We start from the raw sequence: 21210 nt of genomic DNA, 5'->3' as shown, positions 1-21210 counted from the left end.
GATATATAAACCCAATTTTCCTAGTTTCCAACAGACCTCACAACCTCTGAGGATGCCTGCCATAGGTGCAGGAGATGCCAGGAGAATGCTTCTAGAATATGGCCATACAGCCCAAAAAACCTACAACAACCTATGTTTAGTACACCTTAGAATGCAAGTGTTTGTGAATAATAGACCAAATTAGGACAACATGGACACAGAAGCCAAATCTGGACTGTGGAGATAATCTCTATTTTGATACCTGAAACCCCTTCTCATTAACTTTGCTAAGGAATCCTCATGATTGATTCATCTTAGGGTCACTAAAAGTTGGAAACACCTTGAAGGTCCACAACGACAACAATGACAACAGATTCAATGTTCAACATAGTTGACTTAGCCGCATTAATGACAATCCTTGTTTCTCTGCTGCACTTTCAGTGCTGGTTCCATGGTGGATTAAATGTGGTTGCATGGGAAAGCCTTTAGAATTAAAGCAGCATGGATCTGTCTCAATCATAAGAGAGAACTGAAAGTACTGTTGTGGTTTTTAATCATTGGTTTTAATGCTTATATGCTTTTTGATTTTATGTTCCTAATGTATATATTTATTTTATTATGCCTGTTTTATTCAAATTTTTGCCTATTGTAAGGCCATTCTGAGTCCCTTTGGGGTGAGAAGGGCAGGGTATAAATACAGTAAACAAACAAACAAACAAATAAATACTGTAAGACATAAGATCCTGTCTGACCTGGAAGCTAGTTAAGATCAGGCCTAGTTAGTACTTGCATGGAAGACCTCTAACAATTAACAAGACAAACAGGCTATTATTCTGAGGAACAAAGCAGCAAAGCTACCTCTGAGTCTTCCTTGCCTGAAAAACCTTATAAAATAAATGGGACCATTATAAATCCATAGATGATTGGAAGGCACTTATACAAATACTCAAATGCAGCTTCTACTGCTTTTAGATCTCTCACCTCATTTCATAGTAGTTCAGATCATTATCCAGTAGAGCCTCTAGTTTTAACCCAGAATAAACAGGAAAGATGAACAGAATGATCACTCTTCTGTGACATTTTGATGTCCCAGGACTGTTAAGACCATCATGGACTGGCTCTAGGTCTGGTATTTACAGCACTTACTGGAAAAACCAAAAATAACAGAAGATGATATACAGACATCACTCATTTGGCACCAAAGGCTTCCAAATCCATTACTATCCAACATATGACTGTACAATGCCTTACTGTCTGTTTGTAGATCTAAGAAAGTGAAAATGTGGAATCTAGGGTTTTGATCAAGTCAGTTTTGAAACTTGTTCAACTGAATCAATTTAACCATCACACAAATTTAGAACAAAATGTCCTAGGCTTGTTGACAGGTTTGCTCTTTCGACAGGTACAGCATGTGTTCATGATTCTTTTTAAATTCCCTATCTGAAAAATAATTCAAAGTGCAAGAAGTTGTGGGTGGGATGGGAAAAGGAGGGGGTCTGTCTTCTCGGTAGGAAATCACAATTACCTGACTCTTTTAAACGCTGAGAGAGCTGACAAGTAAGCACATTTTCAGGGCCACTTTCAAATCCCAGATTTAAAACAAAACAATCAATAATAGACCTCCGTCCTCAAACTACGAGAAACCAGAAGACTAAAAGATAAGACACACACGCACACACCAGCATGCTTTTTTATCTCTTTGAACTCAAGAGGATAGGAATCTCACCCCTGAAGTTCTGCAGAGCTAAATGGGTTGTTATTGGAATATAAACTAGGGCCATAGAAGGAGGCCAGACGTGTTTTGTGCAGTTGAGCTCTTTGATGAGTGTCAATCATTTCTTCAGTTTGTTCACCACCTACGTGCTCTCAAACACACAGCACAAACAGGAAGATACTTCTAATCTGCTCTCCTCCCGAGAAAAAGAAAGGCTTAAAATGGGTACTACAATCATGTGAAGAAACCAATCCCCTTCCCTCCCTATCTCATAGTGGCTCCTTTTATTAGAACCATTTCTGAACGAAGACTAGCCAAAAAATATAGGGATTTGCTTTTAAAAAGTAAGTTGTTACTTCTTCTTGGAGGAAAAATATATTTGGCAGTATAGGTATACCTCAGTTAAAGCATCTGACAACAAAACTTATGTTTACAAAGTCTCTTTATACTTGTCCATTAAGAATATTTCCCCCAAAATGTTAACAAATTACAGGTAACATTATTTGATAAAACCAGAAATCAGTTTTCTATTTCTGGGACCATCTAGTGCAGGGGTTCCCAAACCAAGGCCCGTGTCTGAATGCAGCCCTCCAAGGTCATTTAGCCAGCCCCCACCCTAAACTTTAGACTTAGGGTTGCCCTAAGTCTGAAGCAACTTGAAGGCACATGACCACAACAATCCTAATTATCTCATCAGCCAAAAACAGGCCCACATTTCCCATGGAAATACTGTTAAGTTTATACTGGTTAAAATTGTTCTTTATTTTAAATGCTGTATTGTTCTTTCATTTTTTGTACTACAAATAAGATATGTGCAGTGTGCACAGGAATTCATTCATGCATTTTCAAACTGCAGTTCTGCTCCGCAACAATTCGGTAAATTGTGAACTAGCCCTTAACGCTGAGGACCTCTTCTCTAGTGGCTGCAAGACAGACAAAAAAAATGCAAAAGGGCAAGAATACAAAACCAGTCTGAAATCTATTTCTGGTTTTGAGAAATTAGTATAATTTTTCAAAAACTGGGAAGAGAGTCTTGCAACCTATTTTAAAGGTGAATCCCTTTGAAGAATTTACATCAACTTTTGGTCAGAAAAATGGCAGTCTAGAAAGTCTGAGGGGATAGCTTCAAAACGGCTTTCGGATGCTTCTTGTGGCCCTGGAACAACTCTTTACTTACACCTATAATAATGTCCTGCTTCTAACCTCTGTCTAGGCATGGCAAAGCCTTTCTAGATAGGCCCTATATCCCTGGATCTGATCCCAGGTTTCCTGTTTATCCCAGATTATCTGGCAGTGGGGATTCATGTAATCTAGTTTAAAGCAGAAAACCTGGGATCAGATCCTGGGATATAGGGACTATATGGAATGGCCCCCAGGCTTCAAAATATACATTTCGGCACATTCAAAGCATAACTCTTACTCCGTGCCTCCTTCACATAACTCAAGTATGGTAAACAATAAGGGCAGGAGAAAACTAGAACAATGATATGATGAAGGTACTCATTGGTTGCTCTGAGCTGCAACCAGCTGAATTCAAGGCTCTCCAAAGCTGAAAATCTGTAATGGTGATGTATTTGTGTTAAGTGAGATATCAGGTAGTTTAGAGCACATAAAAATTCCATTGATAAAGTTCACCATCCCTTTGCAGCAAATGGTAAATTTGGGATCCTAAAGAACTGTTGAATGTATATATGTATAGAAGTCTAGGAATTTCAGTATAAATAAACACCAAAATATCTTTACCTCTTCTATTTCCTTTCTCAGGGAAATACTTCTGGTATTTTCAGTATCTGGGTAGAAAAATGGTGGTGCTGACAGTAGCACTTGTCACTTCTACTCAAAGGAACACTGAGGGAACATCAGTCCTGCTCATGTGCAGACTAGGACTTGAAAAAAATATTTGGAAAAATAAAACGGAGTTTCTCAAGTGTCATGAAACCTGAGGGTGAGAACCCTAGACAGGTGACAATCTTCACCGTCGAATACCTTTCCTGCACGTGGATGTGCATGTGCATAAAATGACATTTTCTGTTCAGACAAGGAGTTCCATGAAAAGAAAATGGAAATGGTTATACCAGAAAATAGCCTTTCTGCACAAAACAACAAAAACCACATATACTTCTGTTTACAAGCACAAATGAATCAATAAATTTAGTTTTGACAACCTTTTTACAGAGAGGAAAAAAATTATGTAATTTTTCATTCTTGCCAGTGAGACTTAAATTTATGAAGGCTTACATTCTTAGATTGACAACAAGACTGCTTGTTGCTACTCTCCATCAACTGACCACTCACTTCAGAACCAGAATACAGCCCTCCTTGCATTACCAATCAAATATTGGGCTTATGGAATTTCCACACCAGAGAAACAATTCTAAACCGAAGAAAACTCTTATCACATGTTGGATCACCTTTTATCCAGCATTCCACATCCAAAATACTCCAGAATCCAAAACTGTCAATCCTGTCAACTGTTTTAATCATTTACTTATTCCAGGGATAGATAGATGGGCTGGCAGGTTTCTCATCAGAATCTGCACTGAGGTTAGAATAAATCAAAACACAAGATATAGGTTGCACATCCCTTATACAGAATTCCAAAAACCTGAAATATTTCAAGATGGAGAATTGTCCACATGGTTAGATGGGATAGTGACACCTTTGCTTTCTGATGGTTCAGTGTACACAAACCTCCCTTCATGCATAAAGTTATCAAAGGTATTGTTTTAAATTACATTCAGGCTATGTGTACAAGGTATATAAGTCACGGAGGAGATTTGAAAGTCAACAAAACTCCCTTCACCACCATCCCTCTTTTCCCTTTGACCTTCCTTATACATCCATTCCCTCCCTTGTAGAGGCATACTACCCACTACCTATCTATATCCCAACCTAACCTTTTAACCTATGATTTACCTTTTTCTACCCCAATTTTATGTATACAAAAGCAGAAATCCACTTAATAAAAATATTTTTAAAAAGGTATATATGAAGCATAGATTAATGCTGTGTTCAGACATGTGCTTCACCTCAAAGTTATTATGTATGCAACATAGATATTCCAACATTCAAAACACATCTGGTCCCTTGCATTTTGGATAAAGGCAGCTTGACCTGTTCAATGAAAGAATAATTTATGCCCGACAAGTCTGTTGCTCTACTAACTCATAATAAGACCAGGATTACAAATTTATTTGACTATTCTATGCTGGTATTAGAGCAGGCATTTGGCTTCATTCTTTGAAATAACACTCAGAACTATCTCAAAAGTGTGCAAAAAAGTGTTGAATGTAAGAGCCTAGGATGCCCAAATGGACACTCTGAGAATAATCCATATGCCTACACTTTGCAATCCACTCACAATCCAGTCCCTTGGATAAGGGGATGCAGACTCAAATGACACATTTATTGCAGTTTCATTCTCCACTCTGCTTGTCCCTGTATCATCTCCACAGCAGCAGTTCTGTTAATTGAGACCAGCTGCTTCAATTCTGAATTATTCTCTCCAGAAATATTGATAGTATTACATTATGATTAGAAAGCACTTTACCAAATGCCTCTCAATTCTACACAGCTCAAATGAAGAGCAGCTGCAGAGAAAAAAAGCCATTTCCCTCAATACACTTTATTTATTTATTTTTTAAAAAATGAAGCTTTAGCTGTATGGACACACGTGCAACTCTAGAGATTGGCTAGATGAAAAAGAGAGGAGGGAAGCGGTTAAGCACTACCAAAAACCAACAAATGCAGGAGAGAACAAGGACTTGGATTTAAAGGATTTTGTCTGATCATGGAAGCTAAGTCAGATCAGCCCTGGTTAGAATTTAGATAGGAGTCCACCAAAGAATACCAGGTGCTGTAGACTATTATTTCAGAGGAAGGAACTGGTAAAAGCACCTCTAAGTGTTACTTGCCTTTAAAAACCCTACAATATTCATGGGATTGCCATAAATCAACAGGTGCTTTGAAGGCACATATATACACATTCTTCCTGGTAGACAGTACACTTGTGCCTGGCACAAATAACTCCAAAGACTCTCATTAAAATAGAAGACTGGGTGGCCAATTCATGTTTTAGATGTATACCCAAAACGTTATGAATGAGATGAAATGTCATATTTAGACTGAGATAATATTGATATATTGACATGTCACACCACTAAGCCTAAAACTGTTATCCTTCCAATTTGCTCTCTGGTTTATTTGAAAACAACCTCCCCAAGTTATCATTTTATGCCCAAGCTGCAAACTACCAGAGTTCACAATTCAAGTTTGATGCAATTTTTTAAAAAAGTAACGTGACATGACATCACTGATTTCTTAATAAATGCAGTATTTGCCTGGGCATTTTGACAGGATGTACAAAATATATGCTATAATTAAACAGTGAAAGGGATGCAGATAAATATATGCTTTCTTTCCCTTGCTCCATAATTTAAAATATTTTAAAGTATTTGAGAGCATAGTAATCATTGCTATTGATTGAACAGTGCTCATTTTGAACCTCTCCAATAGACTGCATCGAAATCTTCCTGACATTAGAAATATTTCATTCATCCACGGGTAAATGATATTCTCACTAGTGTATCATGGAAAGTCAAATACTAATCTGAACAAGGAAATCAAGCAGGTTTCCCATTCAACTGCACAGATGATTCTGCCTTTAACCAAACTTTAGAAGATGTTTATGTATAAGAAAGCATAAAGAAAGGGGTACTTCCTAAGTGCATTGGGGAAAATGTTGTCTCTTATAGGCCATCCTGTTTTTTTTAAAATGCGAACACAATATTTTATTGACTACAGTCCACTTCAACACATGTAATCTGATGTCTTTTTATGCTATAATAGATCAGCACATCTAAATATTTGAACACTACCTGAAAAGCAGTGCTTTCAAATCCCAGGTGTGCATAGAGTCCTCTGAGGTTGAATATAATGCAGTTTCAGAACACAGATTAACTGCATTGAACTTGATTATATGAGTCTACACTTCCATATAATCCTGGTTTTTTTTTTTGACATGGTTGTCTTGGGACAGTGGTTCTCAACCTGTGGGTCCTCAAGTGTATTGGCCTACAACACCCAGAAATCCCAGCCAGTTTACCAGATTTTAAGATTTCTGAGAGTTGAAGGCCAAAACATCTGGGGACCCAAAGGTCGAGAACCACTGTCTTAGGGAGATATACTCTCCCGACGCACCCAATAAAGAGCAACACTTCATGAAAATAGCATGCCATAAAAATCATGAACATTTATTTTATCCAGTTACTACCCTGCTCATCTCTACTGTACAATATCACCATAGTTAGAAATTCCCTTTCAACTTCATGGAGCCAAGTCTAGGCTTTACGTATGTTAATATCTCTCAATGAGTTGAGATCACATTTCAGAGAATCCTCACAGCAAGGACAAACCCAGAAGACTTTGCTACCTGCGATGAAGAAAGTTTCAGCTCCAGGCATTCTGTACATAAATGATTACAGAGCAGACTGAGAAACTCATATCTACCAGAGCAATGCAGCCAGACCAATCCCATTCTGCAAGTGCAACTGAGATGAGCCAAGCTTAGACATCAGCTCCTCTGTGTTCAATTACTGTGCCACAACCGGACATTCATTTTTGCTCTTAATTAAAACATATACACACTCCACTTTAATTCCAATCACCACTCCCCCACTCCTGAATTATTGTTATATTAGTATTATTTATTATGCAAAGCACAATTCTAACATTGACAGGGATGTTTGTTAAACATAATTAAAGATATTAATTTTGCATGGAACAGAAGACATTGTGTCGAGACTCTTTTCTCCCACCCCACACATCTCCCATTAGAAAATTACCTTCATTAGCACCGACTCACTGAGCTTCTCTCTGTTGACAATTTTTATAGCGACCTTTTGACATGTTACACAATGCACCCCCAACTTCACAAGCCCTGCAAAAAAGAAAGAAGAAAACAGAGAAAGAGGGAGAGAATTGATTAGAAGCATATTCAGTTATATTTTTCTTACAATTAGCTTCATACTCAACCATACTGGTTATTTACATGTTTCTTTATGGTACTTTTGTTGGTCCTCTCTTTTTTTCACAGATGTGAATCATGAACTCATTTCAAACAAGTCCTGCAGCAATACAAGTATGCAAGCGTTATCCTTGGCATTTCTCACTGCTTATGTAGCCATCGGCTAGACTGGGTCTTTCTCTGTGCGTTCCACTGACCCACTAGCTCAACTAGATACTGTTTAAATTAACTGGATTTATCTGTATTTGCTTCAACTATCTTGAACGTTTGCAGCAAATAATTATGTTAAAATATACTATAAGCCTGAAGTAGTTTCCAAAGGATCACACAAATCTTAATTTGGAGATAAGTCTCCATTAATTTCAATGTGATATGCTACTGAAGAGCCAAATTCTGTGAAGCCTACAGCAACCCCACAGTATATGGTGTAAATGACAGACCAGACCTATCTGACTGCTAGTTTCCTGGTACCAACAAGAACATTCATGCTTCACATAAATTGTCATAATGCTGGTGTATTTGTCTTTGGCTGGACACAAAGTGACTGCCTGGCTTGATTTAAATGTAGGTGGAGGATCGGATCAAGATCCAAGTGCTTCTTTATCCCAGTTTGAATGGCTCCCATTACTCCACAAAGTTGAATAATTACTGCCATCATCCATAACTTTTGAAGTCAAGCACTGATTTGACCTCCAATATGGAATCTTTTAAGCCCCTTTCTGCCACACCTCATAGATGATTCCAAAACATCTATCAAGCACAACAATTTTCTTCAGAGGATAGGATGTGGAGAGGATATTTAAGGTTACAAAGCACCAATCTATATTTCCATTCTTCTTCCTGAAATGCTCAATTGGATTGCTGTTTCCTTAAGTAAAAAAAAAAAAAAGAATTAAAACCTGGTGGTTCTCAAATCAAGATGGATATTCCCAAGGCTTTTTAAAAAAGCTATAAGAAGCACACTTTTTTATCTTCCCAAACATTTGTCTTGAAAAGACATAATAGTTGCTTGGATCATGTGACTGTGTCATCTTGGACAGGCAGGTGTTCAAGGCAATTACTGAAAGCACACTGAATTCAGGGAGCATCTCTCTGTCTATGTGCCTGAGTGTTCACACTGCAAAAAAGTGTCTCCATTAATCAGACTGGGGGGTGGGGGGGGGGGGGCGGTTAGGGGTTAGGGCAAAACCATATGACTACTATTATCCTTAGTGACAGCAGGGGAAGCAATAGTTTAGTTAAGATTTGAGTAATCAAAGCAGTACCATCTAGTCCCGAGGTGCCTCCAATTTTGGAAAAATCCCACCCTTGATCTCCTTGAGAGGCTGGTGAATGACTTGAAGCCTATCTATACCATGGTTATATTTTTCTCATGCTAATTAAAGAATCATGGCATCCTAAGGAATTCTGGAATTTGTAATTTTGTGGAGTGTGCTTAGAACTCACTTGAAAGATCTCGTCAACTTTCCTGAAATCCTACTCCTAAGGCATTCTGAGTGCTTGTCTATACTGCAGAATTAAACTGATTTAATCCTGAGTACTTCTCTTCTCAGTGAAGACTCTTTCAAGCATTTCACTACCAATGTCATCATTCTTTAGCACAGAAGCATGACAAAGCAGTATGGAATGGATGTAACAACATATTACAGACACACTTTGAGTCATGTTTCTGTTGAAACTATTCAGTGAAAAGCCATAAAGACAGCACTCTGCAGGCCATCATACTCCCACACACTTACAGAAAGTTGCTATCACATCCAGGCAACTGTTCACAGCACAAGCAAATGCAGCAATGCTTTAGTGACATTAACATTCTGACCTTGTCCCATAACTAAAACTTTACTGTCATGTTCAAAATTCATTAAAAAGGCTATAAGTCAATGGAACAGGGAAAGGTCTCAGGATTTCAATGTCCTGAAGAGGCCAAAGATTTGATTCTTTTTTCCACTATTCCAACAAAAATCTCAGCATTTTCCAACATGCATAGTTTTTAATCATAGCATCTTCCTATATATATATATATATATATATATATATATATATCATTTACCTGGACATTTACTACTTTTCTTCTTGTGTCATATATATATCACTGTAATACCACTGTCTCTACTAAAGATGCACTATGGAAAAGTGGCTCTTATGCAGAAAACCTTTTATGTATCCTGAATGTCTACCTGACCAGCACCAAATTATTTACTAGCAAAGATGGTTGGAGACAACATCCAGTGTAGTCACAATTTGTAAACCACTCTACCTTGCCACTCAATTTCCACTGTACATTTCCACATTTTCCACTCAATTCTTCTAAGTTTTCATTGGCTTACATGATGTATTCTACACTAGGCTTAACAGTGATAGGATGAATTCCAATGATTTGATAAAGTACATAATATTCTTCATGCTTTAGAATGGTAGAACATTTTAGTGGCAAAAACCCAATCTGCTGTGCACAATCTTCCTAAAAAGTAAACACTTTCATCTTTTGATTCCTACATCTCCAAGCCTTCCTATAGCATGCTGCTCTTCCTTCACCTTTAACTGTTCTTACAGCACTTCACATTTGTGTCCTTGACAATTACAGAATTTGTGAAAAAATTCCACAGGGAACAAGTCAAATTATCCATTAAGTCTAGTTGTTAGACTGACTCAGTTGTTAGCATGAAGGGGAACAATATCCACTTGTAGAGATAATTCTCTAGTCTTTCTGCTAGCTTTGCTCAAAATGCAATCATCCACAGAAAGAAAATCTCAAATTCATCTGTTGCAAGCCTCGCAAAGCTATCTGACATTTTCAGCTATTCAAAATCAACATAAAGAATGGGAAGCTTCAATTTTGTAAGAAAATTAACAACTGAGTACAATGTCCTTCACACAGTTTTTTCCAATAAACCACCCTTCACATGATCTCAAAGCTACTGCTCATAACACACAGAGAATTACATAAATCATAAAGTACATATACATGTGGGAAAATGTAAGTGCAGTTATAGTATGCTTTGTCACTGGGTCTCTTCTTTGTGGGCAGTGCAGGATGCTTGACTTGGTTCCCAAGAGCCTACCACATGGCTTACGACAGTTACTCCTTGGACTTTAATTCTTGGAATCCCCTACTACTCCCAGAACTCCAAACAGTTTTTAGCCAAACTCCAGCTACGCACAAAACATACTTTTCCTTGACTGGATTTCCATTTTTCATTTAAGAAAGTGTTGGTTTTAAAGAAGCTCTACTACTGCTTTTGTAAGAACTAGGAACAATCCTCCAAATGACAAGCACGTTGCAAAATAGAATTACTATCTGTAACATGTACTGCAATTTCTGTTTAATTGCTATTTCTATTGAAGCATTAAAGTACAGGACATAAGGATTCAAAAAGATAAAATAGTGGGTGGTGCTGTTACATTGATAAAACCAATCTAGGCGGCCATAGGAGAGATGGATTTTCCTAGTTTACAAATGCATAGCATTATTAAGCTCTTCATTATTGAAGAAATTATTTTTAAAAAACAGTAAGCACAGGCTAAAAAACATCCTTCCAAAACTTCCCAACTGCTGCAGTAACTCTTGTGTTTACATGCTGTTTTTCATTCTGTTGCCCCAAATACCCAGGCACTCTGTTTCATAGATATCCAGCAGCTGGGAGACAGACTGGCACAGATTTTGCTATGCTGACATTAGACTATTCTACGAGTTTCCTTTGATCTCAAGCACAGAGCTTCACTAAGAGCGAGCGGCACCCTCTAATTTCAGGTCAGGGAAGAAAACGGGGCACGGGGAGGAGAGCTAACATGGTCTTTTCATTTTTAATTAAAAGCCATGAACTGAAAAGTGATGAAAGCTCACTGCTCTTTTCTACCAAAAGAAAGGAGCAAAGCCCAGGGTGATAGAAAGAAAAGACTGACATAACACAGAGAATAGTTGGAAGAAGTTTCGGTGTGCTGCATATTCTAATGCCTTGTTGATAACATTCTACAGGATGCAGAAACTTCCATGTACAGAGATCTTTAAAGTGGTATATTTCACTATTTGGATAGAGTATGTACACAGGAGATTAACTGACTTATCTTCTGTAAATTTACTCTTAAAGACTTACTACCAAGTTGTTTTCTTATGAGATTCACTCCTAAATACTGTACAGAACAGGAAACACAGAATCATAGACCTGGAAGGGATCACATGAGCCATCTAGACCAACCTCTGCCAAGCAAGAATACATAACTAAAGCAGCACTGAAGGATGACCATTCAACCACTGTTTAAAGACTGCCAGAGATGGAAAGTCCACTCCCACCCCACCCATCTATTACACTATCAAAACCTCTTAGAGTTAAAAAAAAAGGTCTTCCTAATGTTAAGGTGGAATCTATTTCCTTTAAAAAAGAATCCATTGGTTCATGTTTCAGTCTCTAGAACAGTTTGCTCCATCTTCTACAATATGACTTCTTAAACTTTTCTCACTTGTGACTCCTTTTTGAGGTTTTTTTTTTTGTGGTATATAGGCATTTAAAATTGGTATAAAATCAAACATTTATTGAAAATCAATCAGCATTTGTAAAGCTTGCTAAACAGGCTGATTTTTCTTTTATGAAGTATAGTTGAAGCATATTGTTTCTAATAGATTCATGTAAATGTATAGGTGGCATTCAGAGTCCTTTAACCGTTGCCAAGGTTTTTGTGATCCCCAACACTGAGTTAAGGGGATGCTATTTGGGGCCAGGGCCTGTAGTTCTACAAGACATCCCTTCAGATATTTAAGGATATCTATCATGTCACCTTTCATTCTTCTCTTCCCCTTGTCAGAATGCCAGTGAGCCTAATACTGCTCTAGAGGAAAAATAGTCAAGGCAACTTGAAATTAATGCATTCTGTACCATTTAACTATCGGATCAAATAACAGTTCCATCAGTAAGAATGCAGACACACCTCTTCAACCCTGACTCTTCCCATCTGCACCCCAAAGCTTTTCCATGTTATTCTTTTTGGGCTGTTAAAAATTAGTATTTCTCTTACCCACAAAATGCAGCAAAACTTACAAAACAGCAATACCTTTGTTGCATTAAATAAAATGCACAAAATACTAGGCCTGGGTAACAACGGAAAAATTTGTTTCTAAAATCGATTCGTTTTTTGGGTTTTTTTGCGTTTCGTTATTTAAAATAATTACAAAATTTTCCTTTAAAAAAGTTCGATATTTACGAAATTTCGTAAATGTGAAAAAAATTACAAAACAATAACGAATCGATTTCCGAAACAATAACGAATCGATTAGTTAATGGCGGACGCGACCGCGCAATACGCTAAAAAACTTCCAAATGGGACAGGGGGAACTTCTGAAGCTTAATTAAACCAAAAACAACTATAAAAACTCTTAGAAAACCAAAAACAACTATAAAACTTGCCCCAGACATGTGGAAATAATAACGAAACGACCTCAAAACGATAACGAAACGAATACAATAACGAAATACAAAACATTTACGAAACAATTTAAAAATTTGTTTTTTTAAAAAATTGCTCCAGACTGGTTCGTTATCGTTTTGTAATTGAAAAATTAACGAATTTTTTAACGAATTACGAATTAATGAAACGAAACCACCCAGCCCTACAAAATACATCATGCAAGCTTTTGACATTTCTACATCAGTCCCAGTAAATATTTTAGTGCCCCTAGTCCCGACACGGCCAAGAATGGAATTGGCTTCTGCCTGCATTGAGATCCATTCAGCCCATCTTAATTAACAACAGAAGTAACATTTGGAACAAAAGGTAGGCTATGACAATAACATGTTTACTTTTCTTGTCCTGTATTATTTCAAACATCTTTGTCTGATAAGAAGCCAGTGAAGGTTTATAAAATTGCACAATGTGCTTTGTACATTTTAGGCAGCCTAATAAAAGTGTTACCATTTTGTGGGTTTTGCATTTTGTTGAATTTTCCTGCAAGGTCAACATGGCCACCCCTGAACAAAATATTCTTATCTCCAAAGAAAGTATGATAACTTTTGTATTTCTTGCCCTAATCTCAAAAGAGTTGCACACACTACCCATCTGTCATGTTATACTTCTGTCCTGTTACTCCACCTCCATGTGCTCCAAATGGAGTTTAATTTTACAAATTCTGACCTTGGTCAAAAAACTATCTTGTTCTTTAAAAGTCCCAGAGAAGCTGCTTGACAGCCAGGTGGTAGATTGCTGACAATCTTTAGAAAACCACTTTATGTTTTGGGGAGAAGTCTAGGGGTTAGTGTACTATGTTAGCAAGCAGTAACTGCAGGGCTGTCAAGTAGTAGCAGAAGTCACAGATGGCTGAAATAATTCTCCAATCACTACAGGGAACAATTTCTGAAAATAGAGTCACTCCAGATTTATGCTAACAAGGAACAGACTTTCAGAACTTAATGACTTAAAGTCTCTCATGCCATAACATAAGGGTAATAATATTTACCTACCTGCCTCACAGGGATTCTGTAAGGATTAATAAATAAGAATTCAGCAGAAAGTACATGAAAATCAGCATAAAAGTTACAGATTGTCACTCCGATTATTATCTTTGGGATATAATTTGGATAAGAAATATTCTGGATCAACAGTATAGTTTGAATGTACAATTTGAATCAGCTGCCCTAATGATACTGGCTAGAGTAGATTTCAAATGGAAAAACATAGCATGGAGGAGTGGTTTGAAAAGATCTTAACTAATCCTTTCCTTAATGGGATCAATTTATCTATTGGCTCATCAGTAATCGAGGACAAGTTTTGGGGACAAAATTATGGATTTTGATATGACCTGTGGATAAGTTGAGTGTCATTCCGTGGAAACGGAAAAGCACCAATGCTTTTTCAGGGGATCAGCCACCTCTGGCTGCTACTTCAATTTCTCCAGCAGGTATTCAAAAAGGCCAGAAGCAGCACTACTGCAAAGAAAGTTGAGGGGGGTTGGTGTTTCTTTTAGATTTTCCTGGGATGGACTAAGCTCTTGCTTTTTGCAAATCTGCTCAGAAAAGGGGATGGCTCCATTTTTAAAAAATAAATTTTGATAATAGTCGTTACGTGCCAAACCCAGACCACAAGGACAATCTTGGGCCCCTTCTACATTGCCATATAAAATTCAAATTATCTGCTTTGAACTGGATTATATGGCAGTGTAGTCACATATAATGCAGTTCAAAACAAATAATATGTATTATCTGCTTTGATAACCTGGATTATCTGGCAGTGCTGAAAAGGCCTCAATAGCTGTTTCAAAGAATCAAAAATGTCTAAGCGTTGCCACTCCTTTGAAAGGGGCTAGATTTCTCAATGTAATAAAGGTGCTTCAGTGTTCATTTTAGTTACAAGTTTCTGTTTACATATAATTTCATGTCTAGTCTTTTGGAAGAATATTAAGAATGGAAATTAGATAGGTACCTATCCACAGATTATTTTATCATACCATACAGATTGCATAGCCTTTATCCAAAATGCTTTGGACCATAAGTGTTTTTGATTTTGGAATACTTCTATTGCATATACATGCATAATGTGATTAAAAAAGGTATCCCTACTAAGATAACAATACTCACAATGACCTGTGTAAACTGACTCAAGTTTTTTGGGTTGCTTTTCTGACTAAAATTTCTAGACTTACACATGAGTATAAACTGTAAAATGCAAAGAGCTAGGAGGCTAAAGAACACTTCACTGAAAACTGTTTCCTCCTGCAAAGAAGGGGCACTCATACACCAAGGGTTATAAAATGAATTTCAAAAAGATTTCTGCATTTCCTCCTGGGCTAAGAGCAGTTCAATACTCTAACACAGGGGTCCCCACACTAAGGCCCACAGGCTGGGTGTGACCTTTCAAGCTCATTTACCTGGCCTCACCCTAAACTTCAGACTTAGGGCCACCCTAAGTCTGAAACGGCTTGAAGTTAAATAACAGTCCTAATTAACTTGACTATCTCATCAGCCAAAACTGGGCCCACACTTCCAATTGAAATACTGGTAAATTTATGTTGGTTAAAATTGTTCTTCATTTTAAATATTGTGTTATTCTTTCATGGGATTTCTTCACAACAAATAAGATATGTGCAGTGTCCATAGGAAATTGTTCATGGATTTTTTTCAAATATGGTCAGGCTCCCAACAGTTTGAAAACCTGTGAACCGGCCCTCTGCTTAAAACGTTTGAGAATCCTGGTCTAACATAATAATCCAGCAGATAATACAGAGACTTCTTGCTAGTAGACAGCTAAGACTAGAAACCATGATTCACAGCCATTTGAAGACAAGCAAGATCATGGGGCCCTCACACTGTGTTGTGTCAGGAGCCTGAAGAGGAAGAGAGTTATTATGTCCTGGACCTAACCGTTACAGCTTCTGCAATGGTAAATGTCATTGGAAGTGGACATTTTGTCCCTCCAGCAGCTCAACCTCAAGGCATTTTTACAAGAGTTTTCTCTCCATGTACCAATCTTTGCTGATATAACTTACATTAAGAATAGCGATCCTCAGATGTTTTGGCCTTCAACGCCCAGAAATCCTATCAGCTGGTAAACTGGCTGAGATTTCTGGGAGTTGTAGGCCAAAATACCTGGGGATCCACAGGTTGGTAATCACTCCATTAGAGCCCCTCTTTATACCTCTTGAGCATGTAATTCCTTTACTCTCAACACAACAAAATAAAAACTCATATTTTTTGCTAAGATGTCCCTTGTTAGAGCAGACATGTGCTATGATTAACAGAGTAAAAATAGAGAAATAAGTGAGTTTGACAGGAATATGCTGCCTTGTTTGTGTTTGTAGGAAACCCCCTACAGATCACTGGAATTTAATCTGCAGCAGACCTGAAGGACTAAATGAAGTAGACTTTGACTCAATGATTGAAAACATATCCAGAAAAAAGTCTAAACAATTTGAGAAACACTAACCCAGGCCAGATTTTTAAACTTCTAGATTCTCTGCCTAGAAAGAGAACAAATATTACAATACTTGGATTTACCTTGTGAAGCTGTGGTTTCACACTTCACACCATGGAGTTGATAGTAGGATTGTTCTGTGAGATCAGCAGGATCAAAATATATAGAGCCGACATCAACTCTATTGATTTACTCCTTAGTATCTTTCTAAAAATATTTCATGTGTCAGTACTTCTTGGAAAGATCTTTGTGCTAGCTAAACAGAGCAGAAATGTGAACACTGGAGTGCTGTTTTTATGTTTGTTTAAATGTGGAATTGCTAGAGTGCTAACACACAAACCTAACCTGAATCTTGACACATGTATACAAATAAATGCAAATTTAAGCATTTCCTTAGTGATATAAACATAGCACTGATGCTATTATTGCCAAATCATTTTTATTTTTAACAAGTAGGATACAAAAATAGTTGGAAATAAGGCTGAAATATATAACATAGGGGTTTAAAGTTGCAAGTATGGTTATCTTTTCTGTGGAAAAGACCACCACTGTGGCATTGGTCTTAGATTGCCATTTTAAACATGCGTGGGAAGGGAGTGTGTAAAAGTAGGCTGTAGCTTCATCAAATAAATTGACTAAACATGGCATACTATTTTTCTGATTGCTGCTATAGTTCAACCACAAACTCCTTTCCCTTTTTATAGATCATGGGGTATTTAGGGAAATCCCCTAATTTACACTGAGCCAGATGTAGCATTTGAACCCAAGCACTGTGACCAACTCCTGCCTGTCTACCACAATCCCTAAAGAACGGCAAAATCAAAGTCCATTTGTGGAGGCGCTTTTTCAGGCCTCATTAATCCATCCTCACAGGTACCAGAGAGGAGATAGGAAACACAGAGGAGCTCTGGCTGCCTGTCCTTAGTAAGGTATCTTGCAGAAACATGCAAGCGTTAATTAGGTAGCATCTGGTTAACGAGCCATGCTGGTCTGCCTTGGTCTAGTGATCTACTGAGGAGGATTGATGCAGTACAAAAAAAGAAACATCATGGGAGGGAGAGACAGCAAGGAAGGGATTAGGCCTTGCTTTCTTTCTTGTTGATGTTTCAATCCTGTCTACTTCACTTTTCACTTAGAAATTTACTCCCCCTCCTTCACCCACTTTCAGGTTCATCTTTTTGGCTTCCTGACACAGAATATCCAACCTAATCTCACTTCATTTTTGAGGGTCTGAAGTAACATACAGTACGACCCATGTATCTTCAGGGAACATGTTCCTGGATTTAGCCTGGATACGTAAAATTATGAAAAAAGCAAACCCTATTGAAATGAAGGACTTCTGGCCCGGGAGTACAATAAGATTCACACTGGAGACTTAGAAAAGGACATATTTTGACATATGTGAAGAACTGGAACTGCAGGTATTGGATTACATTGTCTTTTTATGTTCTCCCTTATTCTTCCTTTAATGGTGCTGATACAGCCACTGACACCAGTGCAGATATGCCCCAGCTAATAAAGCCTCTGACATTAAAGCTCCTTTTTAAAAAAACTGAAGCTCCTGCCCATCTCTCCTTTTTCTTCCTTTTCAGTCTAGTTGGAAGAAATTTTAGTAGCATAGGGACAGAAATAATGGTGAAGGATGACTAGAGAATCGCAGACTTTTGAAGGCAGTGTGTCTGTAATAAACAAAGCTCACAACCTTTGAGGATGCCTGTCCATAGATGCAGGTGAAACATCAGGAGAGAATGCTTCAGTAACATGGCCATACAGCCCAGAAAACTCACAATGATCCAATAAACCAGTGGCTCTCAACCTGTGGGTCCCCAGGTGTTTTGGCCTACAACTCCCAGAAATCCAATCCAGTTTACCAGCTGTTAGGATTTCTGGGAGTTAAAGGCCAAAACATCTGGGGACCCACAGGTTGAGAACCACTGCAATAAACAAACCATTTGCTGGAAAAGAATGGGGTTCTTCTCCAACCAAATCCAACTGTAGTTGTGAGTGCAAGACAAAATACACTGCAGAATTCCTATCTCTAGTCTTTACATACTATTTCTGCTTCTCATACCAAACTTTCTGTTGAAGACATAATGCCCAGGAACACACCTACTTGTTAACTGAGGTATACCTTTATTATATGAGCCTCACTTTGATCGGAATAACCATTATGGGTATCACCACATCTGTCCTCAGATATTTGCATAAGTGGCATATGGCCTGTGCGGTGTTTCAATGTAAATGCAAATGGAGGTGCCACAATAGCCAGAAGCAAATCCAACATCTTGAAGATCTTTGCCAATGGGGAGATATTATAGAAGAAAACCAAAAATTCAGAGTAAGACGGGAAGCAAAGCTGATTTTGCAAATAGTAACTACAGAAGGTATTTTTTTAAAAATACTTTGGATGAGATCTCAACTGGCAGCAAGCAAAAGACCAGCACTTTACAATATATCTGTGCGAAGTTATTTTTTCAATGTTTGTGAATATCTAGATGTCCTCTGCTTAGGCCAGCAAATTCATTCTCATTACTGAACCAATTGCAGTATGAGCCCCCTCATGCTGCTGGGCTACAACTCCATTATTCCTCATCCATACTTACCCTTGCTAGGGCTCTTGAGAGTTGCAATCCAACAACATCTACAGGCCACACATTCCCTTCCTGTATTTTGAAAATAAAGCTTGAAAACGTGCACCACCATCACTAATTAGTGAGTATTGGATGGCATCATTTACCTTGATCCACTCCAAGTTTCCAGCCAGCTTTTTTCTTCTTCTTAAGGATGAACAATCCTGCTCGTTTCTTACAATTAACTAAGGTATCCTTAACTGAAGTGGAAATTTGAGATACTGTTTTTCAGTGATTCTGCTTATATCTGAATAGCTGCTTCTAAAACACGATCTTAGGCATCTACTGTTTTTCCACAGAGGAGTATGCCATGGTATGCAGGCATGGTTCCACTTCATCCCCAGGAAATTCAACATCTACATGAAACCACTGCATGAAGTCATCTGGGGATCTTGCGTGAAGTGTCCTCTTTATGCTGATAGGATCCAATTCTATTTGCCTTGTTTATCAAATTCTGTGAAAACTGTTGAATTGCTAAACTTGTGCATGAAAGCAGTGCATTTAAACTCATGTCACTCACCAATACTACCTTCATCTTGTCTGCCTTTAAACATGAGACCTGCAGATAGTATTCAGGCAATTCTGTCATAATAAGCAAGATGGTTACAATACAGCTCCCCGAGGCTTTTTTTTTTTTTTTTGTAAGCAAAAGATCTATCTGCTACCACTCTGAACCTGTATCTTGGGGAGGGACCAAAGTCATATGTCCCCAGTCCTGTAGGTTTCTAAGGGCATCAGATTCGTGTAGTAAGGGATGAATAATAGCTTACCAAACCCCATCCCCACAATGGATGAAAGCCAAGAAGAAAAGCCATTCAAAGTGGACTGTGCATTTGATTTTAGTGCCATCTGTGGAAGATCTCAGAGGACAAAAATTGTTCCCAAAACTTAGCTGCCCACCATGTCCTAAGGATCAGGCTAAGAAACTGGGAGGGTCAGTAAGATCCAGCCTGAGTGAGGCAAGAATCACTATCTACAGTGTGTGGCTAGTGTACCTGCTGTATTTCTTTCTGAACAAAGACCAAATTTATCACCCTTCTGCTCTGATTTCTCTTGTCGCAATGCATTGCACATGGGTGGACTTCTTTTTTTTAAAATGAATATAACATTGTCTAGAATTTTGAATTAGGCCAGGCATGTAAAACACATCTTGAGACTTTCACATTTCTGAGAACCACAGAAACTATTGGTATTAAGCTTTAAAGGCCTAAATGGATGGAGACCAGAGTAGCTCAAAAACAGCACTTTCTATGCATAAACCTGTTCAGCTATTAACATATTTTCAAAGATTTTTCTTTAGGTCACCCTGACTTTTAAGACTTTTAAGGTGGTATTGTGATAGCTGTAGCCCTCTCTCTGCTCCAAAAGGCTTGCCTAATCTCCACCTGATGTGTTTTTGGTGCCAACTAAATATAGGCTTTTTTTCATGGACCATTTAATTTTTCCTTTCTAAAGTTGTTTTTCCCCAGGTGTCAATAGTTTGCTTCTATGATTTACTGCTATTCTGCTCTTGAATTTAGTTTTCTTATTGTTTCTGCATTGTAAGCATTATCAGCCACTCAGGAAGCCCTTTTCTGGGGCCAAGGGGAAAGCTATAGAAGTGGGGAATAAACAATAAAATAAATAATGTAGAAAAAGAATTTTAAAAACTTTTCATCATTTATCATTATCACTTTACTCTGCCTTCCCCCCAATATTGAGGCTCAGAGCAACTTACAAATCAAAACAGGTGCAATCTATCTCAAAACATGCAAAAGATCAATAATAAAGTAGCATTATCCTATCCACAATTTGAAAAAAAGTTAAAGAGTGCAATTAAAATAATAAAAAGGCACATTATTTGAGACTACAAGAAAGATAATACAGAAAGAAATCACCTGAACATGAGGATGTTTATATGATGATCACTGTACAGTGAATAATTTTAGTAACAGGCATTCCTCTTTTTTGACTAGTCAAATTTAGTT

The 21210-nt window shown here is 37.8% G+C and overlaps 1 protein-coding gene across 18 annotated transcripts in view; it reads right to left on the bottom strand.

The window, feature by feature from the left end:
- The window catches only part of BRSK2 (BR serine/threonine kinase 2), a 477737-nt gene that overhangs the window by 209439 nt on the left and 247088 nt on the right, over nucleotides 1-21210 (bottom strand). For all 18 annotated transcript variants that reach the window (XM_060768843.2, XM_060768877.2, XM_060768852.2 and 15 more), the window contains exon 2: nucleotides 7537-7631. In XM_060768843.2, coding sequence (XP_060624826.2) covers nucleotides 7537-7631 — 95 coding nt within the window. The remainder of the gene's footprint in view (nucleotides 1-7536; nucleotides 7632-21210) is intronic.

The sequence above is a fragment of the Anolis sagrei genome, chromosome 1 (genome assembly GCF_037176765.1).
Source record: "Anolis sagrei isolate rAnoSag1 chromosome 1, rAnoSag1.mat, whole genome shotgun sequence".
Classification (NCBI taxonomy): domain Eukaryota; kingdom Metazoa; phylum Chordata; class Lepidosauria; order Squamata; family Dactyloidae; genus Anolis; species Anolis sagrei.
Note: the sequence above shows the minus strand (reverse complement) of the source record. Positions and strands in the feature narration are given on the sequence as shown.